The 24,048-nt window shown below is 33.2% G+C and overlaps 1 protein-coding gene across 1 annotated transcript; it reads right to left on the bottom strand.

The window, feature by feature from the left end:
• Window positions 1–4,533: 4,533 nt before the first annotated feature.
• Window positions 4,534–23,739, bottom strand: LOC114335160 (uncharacterized). Its single transcript, XM_028285340.2, has 3 exons — window positions 23,589–23,739; window positions 15,065–16,241; window positions 4,534–5,006 (listed from the first exon to the last, which is right to left on the bottom strand). The coding sequence occupies exons 2-3, from the start codon at window positions 16,239–16,241 to the stop codon at window positions 4,645–4,647; spliced, it is 1,539 nt and encodes a 512-aa protein (XP_028141141.2). The 5' UTR covers window positions 23,589–23,739; the 3' UTR covers window positions 4,534–4,644.
• Window positions 23,740–24,048: the final 309 nt, after the last annotated feature.

Here is a 24,048-nt window from a genome sequence, read left to right as displayed (position 1 = left end):
GGAAATATTTTTCTCAATTCAAAGAATAACAAAAATGATATTTTAAAATGCAAATACATTACACTGGGTATAAAACTTATCTCATGAAAAGTCACGTTTCAAATTTGCGATACAATAAAGATATAAAAATTTGTATTACTAGATAATCCAGGCGTACCTACCCATTGATGGTAGAAAGGTGAATCTTTGCGGTAAAGAACGACCAGTGAGATTAATAGTCGTAAATAATTGTCTTTCAATCGATGTCTATCAATCCTTTTGATACCGTATGTATCTGGGATTATATAGTGTATTTTATCCTTAGCCAAGCCGCACACCAAAGAAACATGAAACGAAAAACATGAAACATGAAACGAAAAACATGTTTCATAAAAAGAAAACACTGCTAAACAAATCTCAAAGTCCGCCTACCAATGAAACGAGTGTGATTCATGCTCATGACACATTTTTATTTTCGAAGAGTTTCATAAATGGCCGGACATATATTTGTTTAGCAGTGGTTTATTTCCATGAAACGTAATTTACGTTTCATGTTTCTTTGATGTGCGGCCTGCCTTAGAGGGGAGCCCAAGCGGGGATTTTTGCAATTACTCGAGCGCGTCAGATTATTACATGGGAGAAACCCATGTAAATATTGCACCCTGAAAATGTACATCTACCATATATTGGCTCTTAATGCAGGGGAGTTCGTTAAGGGGGGCCGAAAAAAAATATATCCTTAGAACAACTCGAAATCGTCAGATTAAGATAAGGTAAGTTAAGTATGTACATGCAAAACAGTGTATATTTCAAAAATCTGACGATTTGAGCGGGCGACGTAAGGAAATGGGTGTCCCAAAGTTTCACAAGAAAAAAGCGAATATTTCGCGAAATCAATGACAGATCGAAAAGCTAAAAAATACGTGCTCAATATTTTTCAAAAATCTACCGAATTATACCAAACACGACTTACCGCGGAGAGGGGTGGGGACTAAATTTAATATTTTAAATACGAATCCCGCGATATTTCGCGAAATGAACATCAGATCGAAAAACTGAAAAATACACTTATTCAATATTTTTGAAAAATCTATCGAATAGCACCAAACACGACCCCCCACGGAGGTAGGGTGGAGGGTTACTTTAAAATCTTAAATGGCAGGCCCCATTTTTTATTGCAGATATGGATTCCTTAAGTAAAAATAAGTAACTTTTATTCGAGACATTTTTTCGAATTGTGGATAGATGGCGCTATAACCTAAAAAACGATTGTTGGAAATGGAAAGTTCCCACTAAAATGGTAAACTTTACTTAACTTTTTTTGGTTTTAGGACCTACTCTTCACAACCCAATAGGTCCCCATAACGCTCGAGTGACTGCACATTTAGCATACTTTGCTCCCCTACCATGAGTCATATGGCTAAATCTGGACAATATAATATTTGAGGTAAATCTCCCCCTCCCCCCATTAGGAACTTCTAGATCCGCGCCTGAACTCATGCATAGGTCTCTTTTGCATCTACCTGAAATTTGATCGATCCACCTTGTTGGGGATCTTCCTCGTGATCTTTGGCTTTCCACCTTTCCTTGTATAATAAGTATTTCCATATTTTCTGTATTTGCTCTCATATATATTTTCAAAAAAAAACCTTTTTACCACATAGTGGTGTAAGGCACTTGCTCTCATAACATGTCCAAAGTATTTTAATTGTTGGAAATGGACTTTACTGGAGAGTCGTTGGCTAACTTTTAGCTATCTTAAAATTGAATTATTTGTCCTATGGTTGGTCCAAGGAATTCGTCTGCAACCGAATATTGTAGTGGAGTCTATCTTTCTTTTTTCCGATTTTCTCAGGGTCCAAGATTCACATCCGTAGTTCAGTATTGGGAATATTAAGCAGTTGATTAACCTCATTTTTAACGCTCTTGAAATTTGACAGTCCTTCCATATTGTGGTCGTTTTTGCTTTGGTAACTTTTGCTCGTATCCCATCTACGTTTTATTTCTTCCTGTAGTGACCCTGTATTTGTGATTAATGATCCCAGATATAAGAGCCTCAACCCGATCAATTGTGTTTAGTGTGGATGATTGCAATGTAGTCTATCCACTATATGATCTTTGTTTTTGATATGTTTAATTGCAGACCAAATATTTCACGTTCGTTTTAACCAGTCTTGTAACATCAACAGCTCTGCTTGACTACTTGCAAGAAGGGCTGTGTCATCTGCAAAACGCGGACACCTATGTCCAATAATACAAGATAACGACGAAGCAGGTCAGATGTTCCCACAGAAGTACAAAAAGAAAAAAAAAGCAGCAGAAGAGGAACCAGTGGAAAAAATAAAATACGGAGGAAGAGAATTAAACCAAGACATAAACAGGCTGATACAATAAATATGGACACAAATCTCTTGTTTATAATCAAGTTGATTATTGAACCAGCAACCAAGATATTTGTATTGGCTTACGTATTCAAGCTGTTGGTGTTTCACATATATTGGAAGAGCATTTTTGTTCCTTGATATTTTCATAACTTTGGTTTTCGCAGTATTGATCTTCATCCCCATTTTTTTTCACAACTCTCAGTAACCCTATCCAACAGTATCTGCAAACTATGGTCCGAATCAGTCATTAATACCGTGTCATCTGCATAGCGGATGTTATTTACTCTTTGACCGTTTATCCTGATTCCTTCTAAAGAGTGCGATAAAGCGTTCACAAATATTACCTCAGAGTAGACGTTAAACAGTATGGGTGATAGCACACAACCCTGTCTAACACCTCGTTGTATTTCAATTGGCCTTGACGTGTTACCATTGGTCTTTGTAATAAATATTGAAACTAATTTTATCAAAACAAAAATAAAAGAATGTGTGTGTACTTTGAACGCATGTAAGAAGTTATACTTCTATTATATGATTTTAACGAAATAAATAAACTTTTAACAGTTTATTGCTATTGTGTTGATAATAACAAAAATTTAAACAATAAAAGAGAATTATGAGGGCATTAATTTCTGAATACAAAAAAAGATAAATTTAATTAGGTTTTTCCATACTGTATAAGTATTTTTTTTTTCATTTTAAGTTCTGTTGTTTAAGCTAAATTCAAGAAAAATATTTTTTGTGTTTTTTTATTTAAAAATAAATATTTGTTTTATTTTGAAATTTATACCTTAATTTCACCTCAGGCTCAAATGGAACTGGGCAGGACACGTCGCCAGGCTGAAAGATTCAAGATGAACACGAAAGCTGATGGAATGGAGACCAAGATAAGATAAACGCAGATGAGGAAGGCCGCCGGAAATCAGCACAAAACCGTGAAGTGTGGAAAAAATTGGGGGAGACCTATGTCCAGCAGTGGACGTGAATTGGTTGGATGATGATTAATTTCACCAATTGCGCTAAGCATTTTTAGAAAATTTAAAATTTTTTATGAAAGGTTCCAAGTACACAACAGACGGCAGTAAATATGTTACAAAATTGGACATTAGAATCTTATTTATGACATTAGCTAACGTGAGGCGTTATCACAATTTACCACAATGTAGTATAAAATAATTTTAAGATTTACAGTCCTTCAAATAACGAAGTTATGATAGTTTAAAATTAGAAATTTGTGTCTTGAAAAATTTATGAAATGGCGCTTGGAACCTTATTGTTCTCAGCCCTCGATGTATTGAGATAATTGTGGGAACTGAGCTCTCTCGATGACAATATGGTTATTAGCATTAAGGGGCATTAACCACAAAATTGACAAATCATTCGACTGACACACATAAATGTCAAAATATGACAATGTAGTAGCTAAATATTTTTGGCCTAAGGGGGTGGGAAAACTGTTTAGTTTTGAAATTAGTTTTTAAATAAAAAATATTTTAAAAATTAAAGTAAAATTATTAGTTCATTAATCATAAACTTTGTATTTGACTTATTTCTGCCGTGCTTAGCAAAAACGCTGTATCTACAAAAATCTGGAAAAATTAAATTTTTACTTCTTTCTAACCCAAATGTGCATATCAATCTTATTTGCTTACTAAGAATGTTAAGCCAAAACACATTAAACACACCGCATCTTATGCCGTATCCTGTGTAAATGTATACGAATACTTCGAACAAAAATCGATTTTATTCAAATGTGATGTCTCTGTAGATACGGCGTTTTGGCTAAGCACGGCAGATTTATGGACAGCCATGCTTCAAAACTTATCCATTCTGTTCGTTCTAATTTCTGCAGCTCTATTGGACCAAAAACTCATACTCGAACAGAAGCTTCAACTAGCACATGTTAGCGCAGTTGCCACAGTTCTCTCAATGCATATTTCCTATGTCCAGCTGAACGATTTGCGTACTGTATATGAAGATTATAAAAACATTCATTTATTTTTATAGAAATTTAGTCAATCGGCCCCCACCTCTTAGCGACGCTGGAACCGCCACTGGTAATAGTAATGAAGCCCCCTATGATACAGATATTGAAATCAAAGTTTATCAAGGTTTATCAAAGTATGAAAGTAGAATAAGAAATTTATCGGAAAGAAGAAAAAGACAATAATAAAATGAAAGCATCTCAAAATTATATTTAATTCAATTTTTTTTTTTCATATCAATGGAGAAACTAAACACAAAATGGTATAAAAATATTTAAAAAACACATTTTTGTTGATTATTTTCCTCTCTTGTTTCTTCTGTTGTAATGTTGAGGGGCTTTCCTTTTGAATGTATCAGTCAACTGGAACTTTGCCTGTATTTCTGCTACTACTTCCTCAAGAACTCCATCTAATGCGGTGCTATCTATTTCAACATTATTAACTGGCTCTGGAAAAATGTCCAGTAGTTTTGCTTTGATGTAGGCCTTTTTCTTTTGCAGATTGACATCTGGTAACATTTTGAGATTAAAGTCGAATGTAAGTTTCTCGACCAATTGTTCTATGACAAGTTTTCTCTTGTCATCAACTTCTTCTTCGGGCAAGGGGAAAGGATATTTAAATGGCATTACTATTTCATTTCCGAATGGTAGCCGTTTTTCTAAAAAAAAAAAATCAAGGAATAAATCACTACTACTTGACCTGCTGTGTAATTTGGTTATTTTAACATGTTTCAATTTAATTCAATTAAACTGTGTTTTAACTAGGAAAGTTTTGGGGTAGTTCTGATATCTTTTAAGACGAACGTTTCAGTCTAAAGTGCAAGTTGAAAATTGCCAATTTTTAACAGTCTCTGCAAAACCCACTTTTTAAATTTCAAAACTTTATTTTTTATTAGAATGCTGTCATTTGATAAATTTACATCCTCCATCCTGTGGAGGATACTGATATTCTAATTATCACAACAGATCTTGAGATGGCACCGTCAAATGAACATGTGACAGTGGTGGGGGAAGATATCAACCTTCTGGTCATTTTGATTGGCCTGTGTAGTCCTAACACAGAAATTGTATTTTTTCTGAAACCAGGAAAAGTAAAGGTTTCGCAAAGCTTCTACAACCCTCATCTGGCTGCTGAAAAAATCCTAATGGAGCAAATCTTATTCCTAGATGCGATGAGTGGTTGTGATACTACTTCTGCATTGTTTAATCAGGGGAACCTGAAATTTCTTAAAGTCCTGCAGAAGAACACAGACTTGCAACCAACCTTTGAGGCTTTTAAAGACCCTAATGCTAATGTACATCAGGATGAAGTTGCCACAGCAGGAAACATGTTTCTCATGGCTCTATATGAAAAAAAGAGACCAGTCTGAACGATTTGAGATACGGACAATACATATTTTATCATACAAAAATATAGTAAGACCAACATTGTCTCATTACCCCCTACCGAATCTGCTGCACGAGAACATTCACTTAAGAGTTTACTATCAGGTGCAGCAATGGTTATCTTTATATCAAGCCACACCTGAAGAGCAACAAAAAGATCCAAGTTAGAGGGGTCGGAAAAAAACTACTAGTGGTCTCGTGTCAGTGCCAACCACTTTGGATCCTACACCAAACTCACTACTACAGTATATTTCTTTTTAATCAATATCAATTTGCACATCATGCGAAGTACTGTGTGACAACGTTGAGCCCCTGGAAGATAGCTCTGATATAAGACGTAAAAGAGATTTAAGAAAGAGACAGAGGTATGTAGAATCTGACAAGTTATTTCGTAATCTTTCATCTCTCCTTGATAAATGATCACAAGTAAGTATCTCACTACCTCTTTTATTTTCCAGGAGAATGACCCCTGAGGCTGATGATGGAGCAATCAGACCCTGAGCCAGGACATGATGCCAATGAAGAACCTCAGCACAATGCGGAAGGTATGTTTAATCTGACAATCTATTTCGCAATCGTCATCTCTCCTTTAGAACTAACACCATCTTTTTTATTTTCCAGAACAAGCAGAATATATACCGGGACTCATCGCCACCGGAGAACCACAGCCAGGACCTTCTAAAAGACAACGGCTCATATAATTTTATATTATACAACATTTTGTATTAAGTTTTATTTTGTTAGAGTCCTACCTTTTTTGTGATAATGAATTTGTAAAATTTCGACCTTTGTTTTAATTATTTGTGCGGAAAACTAGGAGAAATTTATCAAATGACAGCATTCTAATAAAAAATAAAGTTTTGAAATGTAAAAGTGGGTCTTACAGAGACAGTTAAAAATTGGCCAATTTCAACCTGTACTTTAGACAGAAAGCTTCGTCTGAAAAAAAATACAGTGCCGGCAAAAAAAAATCTTTACATTGCCAAATAAATCACCAAATTTGCATGCGTTCTGTCTGCGCTTGGAGGGGGAAGGGTAGGGGAGGGGATAGCGTACTTGCGACAGCAATCATCTGTAGTTTATGGACCCCTTGGCTAATTTGGGGTATTCTGCGCGTTTGCACTGTAAACAGTTGGCTTTGTGCGGGTAGTCAGTGTTAAACGTCTTCTCATTTATCGTGTAAAGTTTGAGATCGTCAAATTCTAAATTGAACTGACAAATGTGGGTCGAAAGAAACTTACAAAAGAGGAGAAGGTTCGTGCTTTAACATTACTGGAGAATTAGGCTCTGTAATTACTGTAGCACGTGATATTGGTGCTTCAAGAGGGGCTATTTATCAACTGAAACCTTGCAGCCGAACTTTCAGTTGATAAATAGCTCCTCTTGAAGCACTAATATCAGAAGCTACAGTAATTACAGAGTCTCCTTTCTCTAGAAATGTTAAAGCACAAACCTTCTCGTCTTTTGTGAGTTTCTTTCGACCCATATATTTGTCAGTTCAATTTAGAATTTGATGATCTCCAACTTTACGCAGTAAATGAGAAGAAGTTTAACACTGACTACCCACACAAAGCCAACTGTTTACAGTACAAACGCGCAGAATACCTTAAATAAGCCAAGCGGTCCGTAAACTACAGATAATTGCCACCGCAAGTATGCTATCCCCCTCTCCTACCCTCCCCTCCAAGAGCAGACAGAACGCATGCAAATTGTCTTCAAATTTGGTGATTTATTTGGTAATGTAAAGATTTTTTGCCGGCACTGTAGTGATATTTGTAGAGAATTTTAAGTACTTTAATTTCTGATAACATGACCATTTACTAAAAGTTAATAGTTTTCGAAATATAAGCAAAAAAGGGGGAAAAGCAGAAATTTTTCTCTTTTTTCGTGATTTACTCAATGTTCCGTCATAAAATTTTGTCCGCATACCTCATATTCGAATTCAGCAGCCCAAAATACATATATAATGAAAGAAATCCCCAAAGTAGGGAGCTCGTAGAGTACAAATTGACTGAATTAATTTAATAATTTTAGTAATGGCCGGTTTCACCAACAACAACAAATAAATCAGTGAATAGTTATTCGTCAAATAAAATTTGTTGTTGTTTATTTGGGTTTATATGACTGCAGGCACTAAATCCAAAATAAAATTTAGTAGTCGATTATATTTTTATTGTGTTTCAATACAATTTTGATAATTTAAAGTTAAACTTACGAATTTTGTTTGTTATAGATATTTAAAGCAAGGTTAACATGCCAATTTATTTGAAGAATAAATATTTATTTCATACATAAATAAACTAAGTCCTATTTGACGTTAGTGAAACATAGATGTGTCAGTTTTATTGGTTGAATAACTTTATTCATCGAATAGACTACTATTTGGCATTAGTGACAAATAGTGAGTAAACATTCTCGCAAACCAAGTTCTTGGGAATTAAATAAGCTACAATTTCATATGTAAACATTTTTTCGTATCTCTGATGCTAATCTTTCTATTTTGAAGAAAAAGGTATTTTTTTACAAAACTACAAAAATTCGTTATTCGCTTTTAACTCCATTTTTTTAAAAACTTATCATTCTAAGCCAGTAAAACTTCTAGAATCTATTAACCCTTAAACGCCCAACCTTTTTTAGGTTCCATGTACGCCCAAGGATGGGTAAAAAATGTCCACCTCGAAAATAGCTAATATATTTATTGAGAGTTGTTGAAAATGGATTAACGACGTTCTACACCTTCGTTGCGGGGTATGCCTCTCAGAGGAAAGGGGGGAAACTTATATGCAAGCGAAAGTTGGTAACAATGCATTTATAGCAGATTACTCAAATCATATGTTTCAGTATTGAATACTTTATAAAAATAAATTATAATAAATTACGGAAATTGCGGAATAAATTACGGAATTAATTATAATAAATAAATTAAAAATAAATGGTACGGTAAACAATCCTCATTTTTGAATATGTTATTCCTTACAAAAAACCTTTAATTTAAGCACAAATAATTAAAAATCGTAAATTTGGGTCAAAAGTTAATAACTTTTTAAGAATTCCCATAAGAGCCCATGTTAAAACTTAACTTTGACCCTTAATAGTAATTAAACGGCACGGTAAAACAATTTTTAAAAAATCAAGTTTTAGTTTTTTGAAGTAAACTATAACATACTAAAATTTCATGCAAATCCTTAATTCTTTGCCGAAGGTGTAGAACATCGTTAAACTTAAGAATCTTATGCTTAATAAACACAGCATCTTCTAAAATATTTATATAAACAATTTACAAACGTTACAACAAAATTACAATGTACATCAAAATTAACATACCAGTAAAAGCCAGTAATTCAGATTTGTCGATTTTCTCCATATTCTTTCTTTCAGCCTCCTCATTGGCGGATAATTATGTAGATTATGTAATTATACATTGATAATTATATGGATTATCTTCCTACCAACGAGAAATTATATAGAAACCTTTAGTAACAAGTTTTGCCAAGGGTGTACTTTTTATGCCCATCCATATTTAACTTAAGATGCTGCTTTTATTTTCAAAAATATTGGTAGAACCAAATTAACATTCGATAATGGGTTTTTTTAACAATAAATAGTTTTTAAAAAAAATTTAAACACTTAATAAATATGTTACAAGGGAATACGCATTAGGTGGACATTTTTTACCCACTCTTGGGCGTTTAAGGGTTAACAATACATAAATAAAGAAGGCAGAATAAGGTCAATGACTAATTTTAATTAGGATGGTAATTAGGGGGTTGTTTCCAATCACTTTTTTGCTGAAAAAATAGGGATTGACATTCTTTTCATTATAAGTCACTTAATTTTGAGCTACTTTTTTTTTTATTTTTAAACATACAGTAGAACCCCGTAAATCCGAACCCCGCGAATCCGAACTTTCGGCAAATCCGAACCAACGGAAAGCGAAAAAAATTTAAAAATTCAAGACAAAAACTTAAAAACATGTTCATTATACAGAGTAAAGCCAGAAAATTGGACAATGTAGGATTACTAGGACTTTGACATTTAAAATTTCTTAAAAATAAATATTATACTTTAATATTTTTAGGTTTATAAAGTATTTATAAAGGTTAAACACAAACTTGCTTTCTTTCTCTCGTAGTCAACTTGAGTCCAAAAATATTGTCCACACCCTTGCGAGACCGTTTGGCTACTCAAAATCACAATGAAAGCTTTGAACTACTAGTTAAGGCTAACTTTCGGATAATCCGAACTTTTCGGAATCCGAACAGGCTGTCCCCCCAATTAGTTCGGATTTGCGGGGTTCTACTGTACATCTTTTATATACATATTAGTCTTATCGAGTCCCTTTTACTTTTCAGTGTCGGGACTACATACATCTTTTTAAATACTTTAAATTAGTTTTTATAAGTTATCCTTGAAAAATGCATAGTTATCCCGTCTTTTGATTTTGAAACTACAATATTTAGCATTTGATGAAGAAGAGCTAACATATAATAAAGTATAGCTCGATTACTATTGGTCGTAAAGAAAATTAAAAAAGAACAATTTTGTTTATTTTTTCATGTTACATTTTTGTTAAGTAAGGTTGTTTTCTTAAAATGAAAACTTTTTGAATTATTAGCAGAAAATCTGATTAAAAACATTGATTTTTTCTATATAAAAAACACTTTTGATAGCGAATAAATCGAAAACTATTAATTTTATCAAAAAAATGTATAGAACATTTTTGTTTAGAATGAATGTTTGGGTGTCCGGTGGTTGCCACCCGACATGGGGTGGCAACCACCCCCATGGTAAAAGTGCCTTTCGGCATCATATAGATTTCGATCCTTGTACTATCCACTACTTATTCTCAAATTTTCAAGCAAATCGATCCATTCTGTAAAAATTGCGAGGCGAAAAGCTTGGGTGCCTGGACTAGTATACATAAATAAATACACTAAGCGTCAACATTAATGCAGCACCTTACAAGTGGGACATCTTTGATGTGTCGTATTTTCTAAACCTATTGTCCAATTTGAGTGATTTTTTAATATGTATGTTATAGCGTTATTATTCAAGAATATCGATGTAATAATATTGTTCAAATTCAAAATATCTTTTATTAAAAAAAATTGTAAACAGCACACTTGTTTAAATTACAACTACTATGAGTTAAAATGTGTGATTTAAAAACTCATACACAGAATATGGTTCTAAATCCAATAAAATGCTTTTTATTTCAGTTCTAAATATATTAAAAGTCTGTTGCAATTTAATTCTAACAGGTAATTAGTTAAAAAATTGTATACACAAATATGTAGGTCCTCTCTCTGTTGCGACTAGCCTATGTATAGGAAAATTGAGCTTTACATACCTAGTGGGTATGCTGTGTTTTGGCTCAGAATGTGTAAACCTATCCCTATTCTTGAACAGGAACAGTAAACACTCATAAAGCCCTGCCACCGTTAATAATCCGAACTCCTTAAATTTTCCCCTACAGGTCCTTCGAGCTTTTATCTTGAGCATTGTTCTTATTGCTCTCTTCTGAGCAATGAATACTCTATCAACATCAGTTCCTCCGCCCCAGAAAATAATACCATATCTGAACACTGAGTAGATGTTTGCAAAATAAACTGTCTTAAGGTGTTGTAAATTCAAATACTTGGACATTACTCGTAATGAATGAGCATGCCTTGTTGATTCTTTTGCGAACAACACACAGATGCTCTGACCAATTCAGATGTTGATCTATGTAAATACCCAAGAATTTTGTATTTGTTGATAATACAACAGTTTGATCATCCAACTCAATCTCCTCTGGAATTATCTCATTATTTTGCTTTGTGTGAAAACAAACACAGTTAGTCTTCTCAGTATTTAAAACCAATTTATTTTTCAAGAACCAATTCTGAGCTGTTTTTAAGTGATCTGAAGAAATACTCAGAAGATCCTCAAACATTAATGCTAATGTTAATAAGTTTGCATCACCTGCAAAATTTACAAGGTGAGACTCACTGCTCGGTATTTCACTACAAGATTGTTAATGTAGAAAGCAAAAAGAAGTGGTCCCATGACACTGCCCTGATCAATACCAAGTTGTAAATTCCCTTCTTCTGAAGAAAACTGTTGTCCTTCTCGAGATATAATAAACAGGTCAGTGTCATTGTATACCGGGTATAACCATGATAGTGTTTTTTCCTCAAAGTTCGGAACAGCCCATGAAATATTCCAGCGCATATAGAATATTGAAATTAAAACTCAGCTGTAGCTTTGGCTTTCTTAATATTTTGCTTTTTGATTCATTCGCTTATGTTGGATAATAAAAAAGTTAGGTACTTTAACAACTAGCAACGTTCTTCATCAATACAGGGTGTTTCTAAATAAGTGCGACAAACTTTAAGGGGTAATTGTGTATAAAAAATAATGAGCGTTTGCTTCATAAACATATGTCCACAAATGCGTCGTTTCTGAGATACAGGATGTTGAATTTTTTCTTACAAACTGATGATTTACTTATTGCTCTAAAACCGGTTGAGATATGCAAATGAAATTTGGTATTGACTTACAACTAAGAATTTTATATTCACCATTGGCGTGCATACAGGTAATATGACCGGGTAATATGACCCGTATGCACACCAATGGTAAGTATAAAATTCTTAATTGTGTCAAAAAATGCGCAATAACTACCTCTTAAAACCTTCTAAATTCCATTTGCATACCTCAACCGGTTTTAGAGCAATAAATAAACAATCAATTTGTAAGAAAAAATTCAACATCCCGTATCTCGAAAACGAAGCATTTGCAGACATATGTTTATCAAGCAAACAGTCAATATTTTTTCATGCAGAATTACCCTTTAAAGTTTGTCGCACTTATTTAGAAACACCCTTTATTGATGAAGAACGTTGCTAGTTGTTAAAGTACAGTGGAACCTCGATAAGTCGGATTAATCGGGACTGTGGCTGATCCGGGTTAACTTTTTTATTATCCAACATAAGCGAATGAATCAAAAAGCAAAATGTTAAGAAAGCCTAAGGCTACAGTTGAGTTTTAATTTCAATATTTTATATACACTGGAATATTCCACAGGGTGTTCCGAACTTTGAGGAAAAAACACACTAACATTGTTACACCCGGTATACAATGACACTTACCTGTTTAGCAACAATATTATTACAACGATATTCTTGAATAATAAATCTATAATACAGGGTGTCCAGAAACTCTACCGACAAATGAAGACAGGAGATTCCTCAGATAAATTTAAGACATTTTAACCCAATTCTTCTAGTCTGAATATGCTCCCTAAGGGAGCTAGAGCTCTTTAAAAATGGCGTCTTGTAATTAGTTTTTCTTAAATAACTCCAGAACGCTTTTATTTAGAAAGATGAGAATTGGTACGCATATTTATCATTCAGAGATAAATCGATTACATTTATTGTGAACTTCTAGTACCGGTCATAGGCGTCCGTTTTGGGTAGGGCAACAGTTATTTTATCACATAACTTTTATGTCTTTAACTTTTAAGCATTTTTGACACTGGATTATTAAATTATGAGGTGTCCTAGTACTAAAAGGTACTCTTGATTTAAGTCGGTAGAACACACCGTTTTCTAAAAAAATCGATTTGAAAATTTTTCGTTTCTTGAATTTCCAAAAAAAAATTAAAAAAAAAACCAGTTTTTTTTCAATTTTTTTGTCAAATTCAAAAAACGAAAAATTTTCAAATTGATTTTTCTAGAAAACGGTGTGTCCTACTGACTTAAATCAAGAGTACCTTTTAGTACTAGAATATCTCACAATATAATAATCTAGTATCAAAAATGATTAAAAAGTTAAAGATAAAAAGTTATGCGATAAAATATCCGTTGCCCTACCCAAAACGGACGCCTATGACTGGTACTAGAAATTCACAATGGATGAAATCGATTTATCTCTGGAAGATAAGGATGCGTACCAATTTTTGTTTTTCTAAATAGAAGCGTTCTGGAGGTATTTAAGAAAAACTAATAGGAACTTGCATAAAATTTTAAATTCGAAAAAAATGTTATAAATCACAACAGAACATAATTTAAAACATGTATCAAAGATTAAAAAGTTTTGTTTGGCCCCTAAAGATGATTAAAAATTCAAATTAAAACAGGTGGCACAAAACGCGTCGTGACGTCATTTGTTTAAATTATGTTTACATTCTTCCAAAAAAGTAAACAGAATTTAAAATTAGACATTATAAACGTCAATAGAAAATACAGTTATGTAATGTCACAAGTGTTTTTGATCGTTTGAACTATTTTAAATTGACTAAAGGTTCTCTAAACCAAGGCCAGAAAACAAAAAAATATATATAGATTTTAAATTTGTACCTACTTGTTATTATGAGGTTTTAAGGCATGAAATTTTGGAAATCTTATTTTTAAAGGAAACTGTAAAATAGTTCAAACTATCAAAAACACTTGTGAGGTTACATAACTGTATTTTCTACTGACGTTTATAATGTCTAATTTTAAATTTTGTTTACTTTTTTGGAAGAATGTAAACATAATTTAAACGAATGACATCACGACGCGTTTTGGGCCACCTGTTTTAATTTGAATTTTTAATCATCTTTAGGGGCCAAACGAAACCCAAACAAAAATTTTTAATATTTGATACATGTTTTAAATTATGTTCTGTTGCGATTTATAACATTTTTTTCGAATTTAAAATTTTATGCAAGTTCCCTATTACAAGACGCCATCTTCAAATAGCTCTAGCTCCCTTAGGAAGCATTTTCGGACGATGAATTGGGTTAAAATGTCTTAAAATTACATGACGAATCTCCTGTCTTCATTTGTCGGTAGAGTTTCTGGACACCCTGTATATTAAAAAAATTACTCAAATCAGACAACAGGTTTAGGAAATACGAGACATCAAAAATGTCTCATTTTTAAGGTGGTGCGTTAATTTTGATGCTTAGTGTATATAAAGAAGTTCCCTCCAGAAGTCTGACATGTTGATTTGTTTTATATACCTTTTCATCGAACAAACTGGTATGCATTCGCCCATTGAGTGAACACTAAAAATTATAAATGAGAATAACTTGGAAATGTTTGATGTCTCCTTGGCTGCATTTAAGAATCGGATTAGAAGAGTTTGACAGGTACTTTTTTGTTTTTTGTTTATTTTAACTGATTTGTGTAATAGATGTAATATGTGTAATGGATAACTATTAATATTTCGTTTTTGTTTAATGTGTAATTAAGATTTATTTTACTCTAGTTTAGTAGATATTACAGAGATTGATTTTATACTTTATGTTTTGTAATGGGGGTAATCCCGTATATAAATAAATAAATAAAGTTAAAAAAATTACCCAAAAACATCTGCTGCCCATTACACAAGACTGGAATGAGCTCCACATATCTCGGTCTATCAGGCTGTCTAAGTTTTGAAAGACAAACCAAAACTTTCTTCGAATTTACACAATGATCCCAAAACTTATTGAAGTACGGCAAGGTCTCTGTTGGATCAACTTTCAGTATTTGTGTATTAAAGAACGTATGGCCATAACCGATTTGTCTATCTCCAACAAAGGCTAGAGTAAGACCCTTGGGAGTTACACTGTCCATCAAACGCTCCTTCTCTAGCGCATCGAATCTCATGTGTTCTTGGTTTGGATCCTCAGACTTGAGTCTAAAGTATTCTTGGTCATCCGGAGGAGCATCTGTATTGATGACTTTCTTTCCATCTTTTGTCATGTACTGATTATACAGCTGAATGTTTGTAGTATAAGCGAATCTTTTACATTTCAAATAGCGCTCTGTATCATCTGGAAACGGATAGAAAAGTATTCTAGTTTCCATTATAGACACCATTAATAAAGAAGACAATTTTTCTGCTAATCCTTCTTTATCAGTGCAGATTTCTTCTCGTTTTGGATTACCGATAATGCTGAACAATTCATTGTAAAACAACTTGTACTGAAAATCTTGTATTGTAGGAATAATCTGAAACTCTATTTGACTGGCTGCAAATGTCTTGATCTCGTTAAAGGCTGTAAAACGAGCATTTTTGTCAGTTACAGGTTTATCATCGTTGCTCAAATAAAGAAGGGTTCTTTTATGAAAAACAGACTTGATTTCATGGAATAGTTTCTTGCAGGTAAGAAAAAATGAAGACACATTTAAAGATGTTTTTCTTTGGTGCTGAGAGGTCAATTCAGCATCTGTTTGTCTACATTTTACTTGTAGAAACTTAACAGTATCCAATACGCTTTGGTTAAAACTGATTAAGGGAGTAGCTGCACCAGCTAGAACAACAGCAAATGGACTCCACATTCTGGTGTCTTTTTTGAAAATCAAGGTTTCCATAACTTCTGCCAAGGCTTCAAGGCATATACGAAATGGCATTTGTTCCTTTTCGCTCTTTTTTTTGAACATGCATGGGTGCGTATCAATGGCCACTATGACATAGGACGGTTTGAAAGAGGAGCTAAAGATTTCACTATCGCCTTCCTCATAGTCACTCCCGTATTCATCTCCTTCGTACATCTAAAATATAGAATTTAATGTATTAGTAGTAGAAAAGAAAGATTCATAGTCATAGTCATACTTTATTGATCCTTTAAGACATTCAAAATAAATGTATAGGATACGTCAATACAGAATTCAGTATAAAAAAAAAAACATCAATGTGTATAATACAATATTCACAGTGTAACAAAATTGACAAAACATAAAATATATAAATTAACATTCTTACAAGTAAAATATGAAGCTACTGCAGTTTGTCCTCCAGATATTCATTTATCGAATAATATGCTTTTCTTATGAGTAAATCTTTAACATTTTTTTTTAAATTAAGTGGAGGTGGTATTTCTTTCACAGCTTTTGGCAAATGGTTGTATAAGGTCAGACCCGTATATCTGAAGCTATTTTGAAATTTGGATGTTCTGTGTTTAGGAACTCGTAAAGATTCAGCACTTCTTGTATTGTAATAGTGATTGTCTGCATTTACTGGAAATGTATTTATTTCCTCTTTTACATAGAGTAAACATTTATAGATATATAGGCAGTAGAAAGTTAAAATTTGATGTTTAATAAAAATTGGTTTACAAGATTGTTGATAATCCAAATTAAAAATTTTACGGATAATTTTTTTTTTGGGTAATGAACACTTTGGCACTATCTACTGAGTTCCCCCATAAAATTACATTATAGCACATGTGGCTGTAAGCAAGGCTATTCGCGGTGTGCAAGTACTTGGAAGGGGAAACGAGAAACGACCCTGCGCGAGTCGCGGAGAAATATTGCAACTATCTTAAATAATTCATATTGTCAATTGAAATTGTCAAATTGACGTATATTTCATACCTTCTGTCAATGAAGCAGAAAAATTATATATTGCTCCACAATATTGATATGATATGCAATTATTATATAAAGGTAAATTTAATTAATTTTATTTGGCTTGCAGTATTGTATTTTAATAACTAATTTTATTTACTACATACAATTGTTTATGTTTTAATAACATAACCCGAATCTTATTTTTTCTTCTTATTTTTTTGGACTATGGCCTTGACAATTATCCAGCAACCAGGACTAATATAATTGGCCAATATAATTAAAAGTGCGAATAAAAGTACAGAGCGTAGAAATAGGGGTCGCTTTGCCGAACTTGCACGGTCCCAATAATAAAAGTTTATTAATACTGATATGGGTAGTGTGTTTTTAATTTTAGATATAGCATAAAAAGCTTTATTCAATTTCATGTTCACTGAATTCACTTGCTCTGACCATTTCAGATTACAATCAATGAACACACCCAAAAACTTTGTAGAGTGAGTGGAAGATAACATATTGTTTCTATCATGGATGGTTAAGTTATAGTCATTGGTAGATGAGTTGTATGAATGAAAATAAATAATTTCTGTCTTGTCAATGTTTAATATTAGTCTGTTGGTATTACACAAGCATCTAAAGCAGTCAACAACAGTCTTCATTGTCATTTTTAATTCCTCGAGTGTACGTGCAGAGACTATTAACGAAGTATCGTCAGCAAACATTGATATTATAAGTGCCCTTATGTGATCTGGTAGATCGTTAATAAAAATTAGGAATAATAATGGTCCCAGCACGGATCCCTGTGGTACTCCTTTGTTTGTCGTGTACGGTTCTGAGCTTGATTCTTTAATTTTCACAACACTCTTTCTGTCACTTAAGAAATTTATTACCCATTCTAGAAATATCCCTCTAAAACCAGCGTTATATAATTTATTGCGAATAAATGTTATGTCCAAGCAGTCAAAAGCTCGTGATAGATCAAAAAATAGTCCTGCCACGTGGTTTCTACTATCTAATTCATCATAAATACGCTCAAACAAGTTGCATGCGGCTGCGAGTGTCGGCTTTTTTGGTCTAAATCCCTGTTGGTTTGGAGTTATAGTGTAGGAAACAGAGGTTGAACCTTGCAAAATGGACACAAGTCCGGTTTTATTTTTTTTCTGGCATATCAAGGGGTGCTTATTATAAGACTAACTTTTTCTGAAAAAATTTCGCCCCGGAACCCCCCTTTTCACCCCTTTAAAGGGGGTAATTTATGGTTTTTGCAGAACGTAGCCCTTCCTGTACCTTTTACAAAAAATTTCTTTTATAGAAATATGAAGAGGATTATATTTTCTACGATTTATTTCCGACAGCATCTCTCTATCATCCACCGTTTAGCAAGGGTGGCGCCCCAAAGTTGACAAGTTTTTAAAAAAGATGTTTTAAAAAAATATATATTTTTCCCTAACTGTAACGGAAATTAAAAAGAAATGCTGCGGAAATTATTCACAAATAGATGATTGATTTTTTCGTATAGGTTTCACTTAAGGGTAATTGCCCTTTTTTTAATTACAGGGTGTTACATTTTAAAAAACCCCTTTTTATACCATCTGAACCGTTTATGCTAGACTAAAAAGACTTTCAGCGATTACCCATGTACTGGTGTTATTTACAAATTTGTATAATGCACCCCCATTTTTTCCCCGGAACCACCAAAAAAAAAAGAAGAATTAATAAATAAAGTGATTTTCTTGGAATCCTTCACACAATGCCCTTCATTAATATGCTTCATATATCATTTTGTGCAAGTTATTATTACCCATGCATGGACACTAAAAGCGATTTCCTAGTGCAACCCCTGTAGCCAAAAACAATAAATAAAATGGGGGATTGAAATTTTTTTTTTGTTTTTTGCTTTTTGATCGATATGGGCATATGCTTCATCAATAGTGCTTTTCAAAAATATATATGGTTATTGCAACATCCCTGCGCAAACCACCCCTATCCTTGAAAATATACTGCAGAAACTACCCCTATACCTTATCCAGCATGTTTTTACGATTTTCTCATTACCTATTCATTTTTTTTTCACAAAACTTATACAAGGTTAAAGACCATTATTTACTCTAAAAATTAGGTCCTATTCATTTTTTTCGTTTAAGCAACCGTTACGGCACAGTGGCGCCGTAAACCTCATATATACTTTGACGGGCTCCAGTTTTTGTTTATTTTTTCGTCATCTGTTTGTTTTATTGATAAAGTACTTATGTAAAATAAAACAACACAGTGTAACCTACAAATCATGACCTATGCACATTTTACATTCTTTGCTCCCCAAAGCTACAGTGGTGGCCCAAAATAAATTTTTTTCATATTTTCGCCACCTACACGCATTTTATTGCGTTAATGCTACCTTAATAGCACAATATTCACCCCCTAAGTGGTCGCTAAGCAGTGGCGGATCCAGAGAGGGGTGATGGGGGCGATCACCCCCACCCCTCTCAAACCAAGTGGTATTATATTTGAAGATTATAAAAATATTCATTTATTTTTATAGAAATACTTATATTATATTAATATTATTTTTATAAGAATGACTTTTTATGCTTTAGCGACAGTGGCGGATCCAGCATCGTTAAGAGGGGGGTGCCAATTGGTTAAATTTCTATAAAAATAAATGAATATTTTTATAATCTTTGAATATAATATCACTTGGTTTGAGAGGGGGGGGGGAGGTGATCACCCCCATCACCCCTCCCTGGATCCGCCACTGCGTAGCGACCACCTAAGGGTAAATATTGTGCTGTTAAGGTAGCATTAATGCAATAAAATGCATGTAGGTGGCGAAAATATGCCAAAATTTATTTTGGGCCACCACTGTGGCTTTGGGGAGCAAAGAATGTAAAATGTGCATAAGTCATAATTTGTAGGTTACACTGTGTTGTTTTATTTTGCATAAGTACTTTATCAATAAAACGAACAGATGACGAAAAAAAAAACAAAAACTGGAGCCCGCCAAAGCATATATGAGGTTTACGGCGCCACTGTGCCGTAACGGTTGCTTATACGAAAAAATGAATAGGACATAATTTTTAGAGTAAATAGTGGTCTTTAACCTTGTATAAGTTTTGTTTAAAAAGAATACATAGGTAATGAGAAAATCGTAAAAACATGCTCGCCAAGGGATAGGGGTAGTTTCTGCAGTATATTTTCAAGGATAGGGGTGGTTTTCGCAGAGATGTTGCAATAACCATATATATTTTTGAAAAGCACTATTGATGAAGCATATGCCCATATGGATCAAAAAGCAAAAAACAAAAAAAAATTTTCAACCCCCCATTTTTTTAATTTTTTTTTGCTACAGGGGTTGCACTAGGAAATTGCTTTTGGTGTCCATGCATGGGTAATAATAACGTGCACAAAATAATATATGAAGCATATTAATAAAGGGCATTTTGTGTGAAGGATTCCAAGAAAATCACTTTATTTATTAATTCTTCTTTTTTGGGGGTGGTTCCGGGGAAAAAATGGAGGTGCATTATACAAATTTGTAAATATCACCAGTACGTGGGTAATCGCTGAAAGTCTTTTTACTCTAGCATAAACGGTTCAGATGGTATAAAAAGAGGTTTTTTAAAATGTAACACCCTGTAATTAAAAAAAGGGCAATTACCCTTAAGTGAAACCTATTCGCGGTGTGCAAGTACTTGGAAAGGGAAACGAGAAACGACCGTGTCGAGTCGCGGAGAAATATTGCAACTATCTTAAATAATTCATAATGTCAATTGAAATTGTCAAATTGACGTATATTTCATACCTTCTGTCATTGACGCAGAAAAATTATATATTGCTCCACAATATTGATATGATATGCAATTATTATATAAAGGTAAATTTAATTAATTGTATTTTGCTTGCAGTACTGCATTTTAATAACTGATTTTATTTACTACATACAATTGTTTACGTTTGCTAAACATAACCTGCATCTTATTTTTTCTTCTTATTATTTTTTTGGACTATGGTCTTGACAATTATCCAGCAACCAGGACTAATATAATTGGCCAATATAATTAAAAGTGCGAATAAAAGTACAGAGCGTAGAAATAGAGGTCGCTTTGCCGAACTTGCACGGTCCCAATACCAAAAAATCAGTCAATTATTTGTGAATACTTGTCGCAGGATTTCTTCTTAATTTCCGTTACAGTTAGGGAAAAATATATTTTTTTTAAAAACATCTTTTTTAAAAACTTGTCAACTTTAGGGCGCCACCTCCGCTAAACGGTGGATGATAGAGAGATGGTGTAGGAAATAAATCGTAGAAAATATAGTCCTCTTCATATTTCTATAAAAGAAATTTTTTGTAAAAGTTATAGGAAGGGCTACGTTCCGCAAAAACCACAAATTACCCACTTTAAAGGGGTGAAAAGGGAGGTTCCGGGGCGAATTTTTTTCAGAAAAAGTTAGTCTTATAATAAGCACCCGTTGATATACCAGAAAAAAAATAAAACCGGACTTGTGTCCATTTTGTAAGGTTCAACCTTTGTTTCCTACACTATTAATAAATTGAATTCTTCTATAAAATTTAACATTCTGTTATATACAACCTTCTCTATTACTTTGGGTCTAATTTGGGTCTATTACTTTGGGTCTCTAAATATCATGAGGGTCATTCTTTTTGAAGATTGGAATAACTTTTGCCATTTTAAATATGGATGGAAATTGGCTGGTTGTTATTGAGAGATTAACTAAATGGGTTAAAGGATTCGATATATGCTCACTAATCAGTTTTATTATTTTTACAGATATGTTATCAATACCAGTACTAGGCTTATTTTTTAATTGATCGATTGTATTTTTTATTTCGATTGGAGTTACGGGTAAAAAGAAAAATGTTTGGTTACACATTTTTGAGGTAGTACAAGAAGAAGGCAACGATGTGCCAAAATGAGTTTGAAGATTGTATTCTGTAATTGTAGCAAAATATGAGGCAAAAGAATTAGCAATATCACAAGACTTGGTAATAATTTTATTATCATAATGCAGAATAATATCAGACCTGTTCTTTTGTCTATCAGTTTCCCTGTTTACTAAATTCCAAATTGTTTTTGATATATTGTAAGATTGATTAATTAAGTCAATATGAAAGTTTTTTTTAGTATTTATTAATAGAGAATTATTCTTTTTTTGCCTGTTTAAAGGTATCTTGAGACTCGAGACTCCCTATATTTTTTGCTATCCAGTGTAGATTTTTTAGCTTTTCACTAGCATGTCTTACCTCATTTGTTACCCATGTAGCCTTATTCGTTTTGTGTGTTTTATACTGTGTTTTTATTGGACAATATAAATTTAGATTGTAATGTAAAATGCCAACAAATGAATTTGTGGCATATTCAGCATTCAATTGGGAATAAACTTCATCAAAAGCTGTAGAAGAAATCCCTGCTTTAAACATCATCATATTTTCATCTGACATATCCCTGTAACTGATGGGTTTTTTATCTTTTTTCGATACTTTATTGGCTTGCAAATTTACACTAAGTGAAAATGCTTTATGGTCACTGAAGTGCTCCTCGAAAACATTTGACTTATAAAGATGTGGTTCGATATTTGTCAATATGTAGCCCAATTTAGTAGATGATTTTTTACCCACGTGATTCTCACACAGACGTGATTCTCAGATTATAACTTACTAAAAACTCGTTAAAAGATTGCTTATTATTAGACATGACAAGATAATCAATGTTTAGATCCCCACAAATATAAATATTATGATGTGACTTACTGCATAGCTCCAATATATTATGTAATTTATACAGAAAACTCTGAACTTCTCCTGATGGCGAACGATAAACACTAATAACACAAATTTTCCTATTGGCTATAAACAGAGAAATCGCACAGCACTCACACACCATTTCTTCACTGACACATCTAATGTTTTGAATTAAGTAATATCAGATTTGATGTAGATGATGGACCTCCATGGATATGGAATTTTCGACAAAAATAAGAGGCGATGTTGTATCCATTCAGGGTCATAAATTGGATGTTTTCTTCAGTGCACCAATGTTCTGATAGTAAATACATAATACAATAACAAGACCAGTAATAACCTATGTAAGTGAAAATTGGACAATACAGAACAAACATGAGTCAAAAATAGAAGGCCATGGATACTTAAGATGGCAAGAAAATCAAAATGGGATAGAATAAGAAATGAAGAAATAAGCAAAACGGAAATAGAGCCAATATTATATCACATTCAAAATGAAACCAGAAAGGATACCCAGGAAAATTCTGGAAATGGGAAACACCACAAAAAGGAGAAGACACAAAAAGTAGATGAGGGCGTCCCAGAAAGAATTGGAGAGATCAAATAGAGGACATAGGAAATGCACAAGGGAAAACGAAAGAAGAAATGAAACGGCTAGTCAAAAACAGAATAGAGTGGAAAAAATGGGTGAAACAAACAACCGCCATAATCGGACGCCAGACGCCATAATAGGCATAAAGATAAGACAAGAAGAAGTAAGGAAGGTTGTTTTATAAATGCTAATAAGTACTTACCCTTGCGATATCGTTTTGTTGAATCAGATAATTTTCACAATTTTACCTGTAACTTTTCTATAATTATAATTCCTTCCTTCGTCCTGCCGGCAAAATGAAAATGGCAGCAAGGCAAATATTGATTGACAGATAGCTTGTCATTTATGTTTATTGATCGAGTTGTCATTCTTCTTTTTTATTGTTGGTATAATGTAATTTGTATAGAAATTGCAGCTCGGAAAATTGAATGTTCCCTGATTAAAAGTCCATTTTACCACTTTACTTGTCTTTTTTTTAAACGCAAAAAGTTTTCAGATGTGTAGGAGTCCAAGCGGGGATTTTGCGCGTTACTCGAGCGCGTCAGAAAATCACATGGGGGAAATCTTGTACCCTGTACCCCTACCCATGATACTATAAATAACAAGATAATATATTGCACATCCGGAAGTCGTGACGTAACTGGAGACCGGCAAGTTCGTAA

The sequence above is a fragment of the Diabrotica virgifera genome, chromosome 9, assembly GCF_917563875.1.
Source record: "Diabrotica virgifera virgifera chromosome 9, PGI_DIABVI_V3a".
NCBI classification, from domain to species: domain Eukaryota; kingdom Metazoa; phylum Arthropoda; class Insecta; order Coleoptera; family Chrysomelidae; genus Diabrotica; species Diabrotica virgifera.
Note: the sequence above shows the minus strand (reverse complement) of the source record. Positions and strands in the feature narration are given on the sequence as shown.

Bases quoted from the DNA above. Each gene is read 5' to 3' on its own strand.
- LOC114335160 (XM_028285340.2), bottom strand. From the start codon at position 16,241: ATGTACGAAGGAGATGAATACGGGAGTGACTATGAGGAAGGCGATAGT. The intron at 5,007-15,064 runs GTAATTTTTTTA...TTTTTTTTTTAG, and splicing joins TGGGCAGCAGATGTTTTTGG to AAAAACGGCTACCATTCGGA.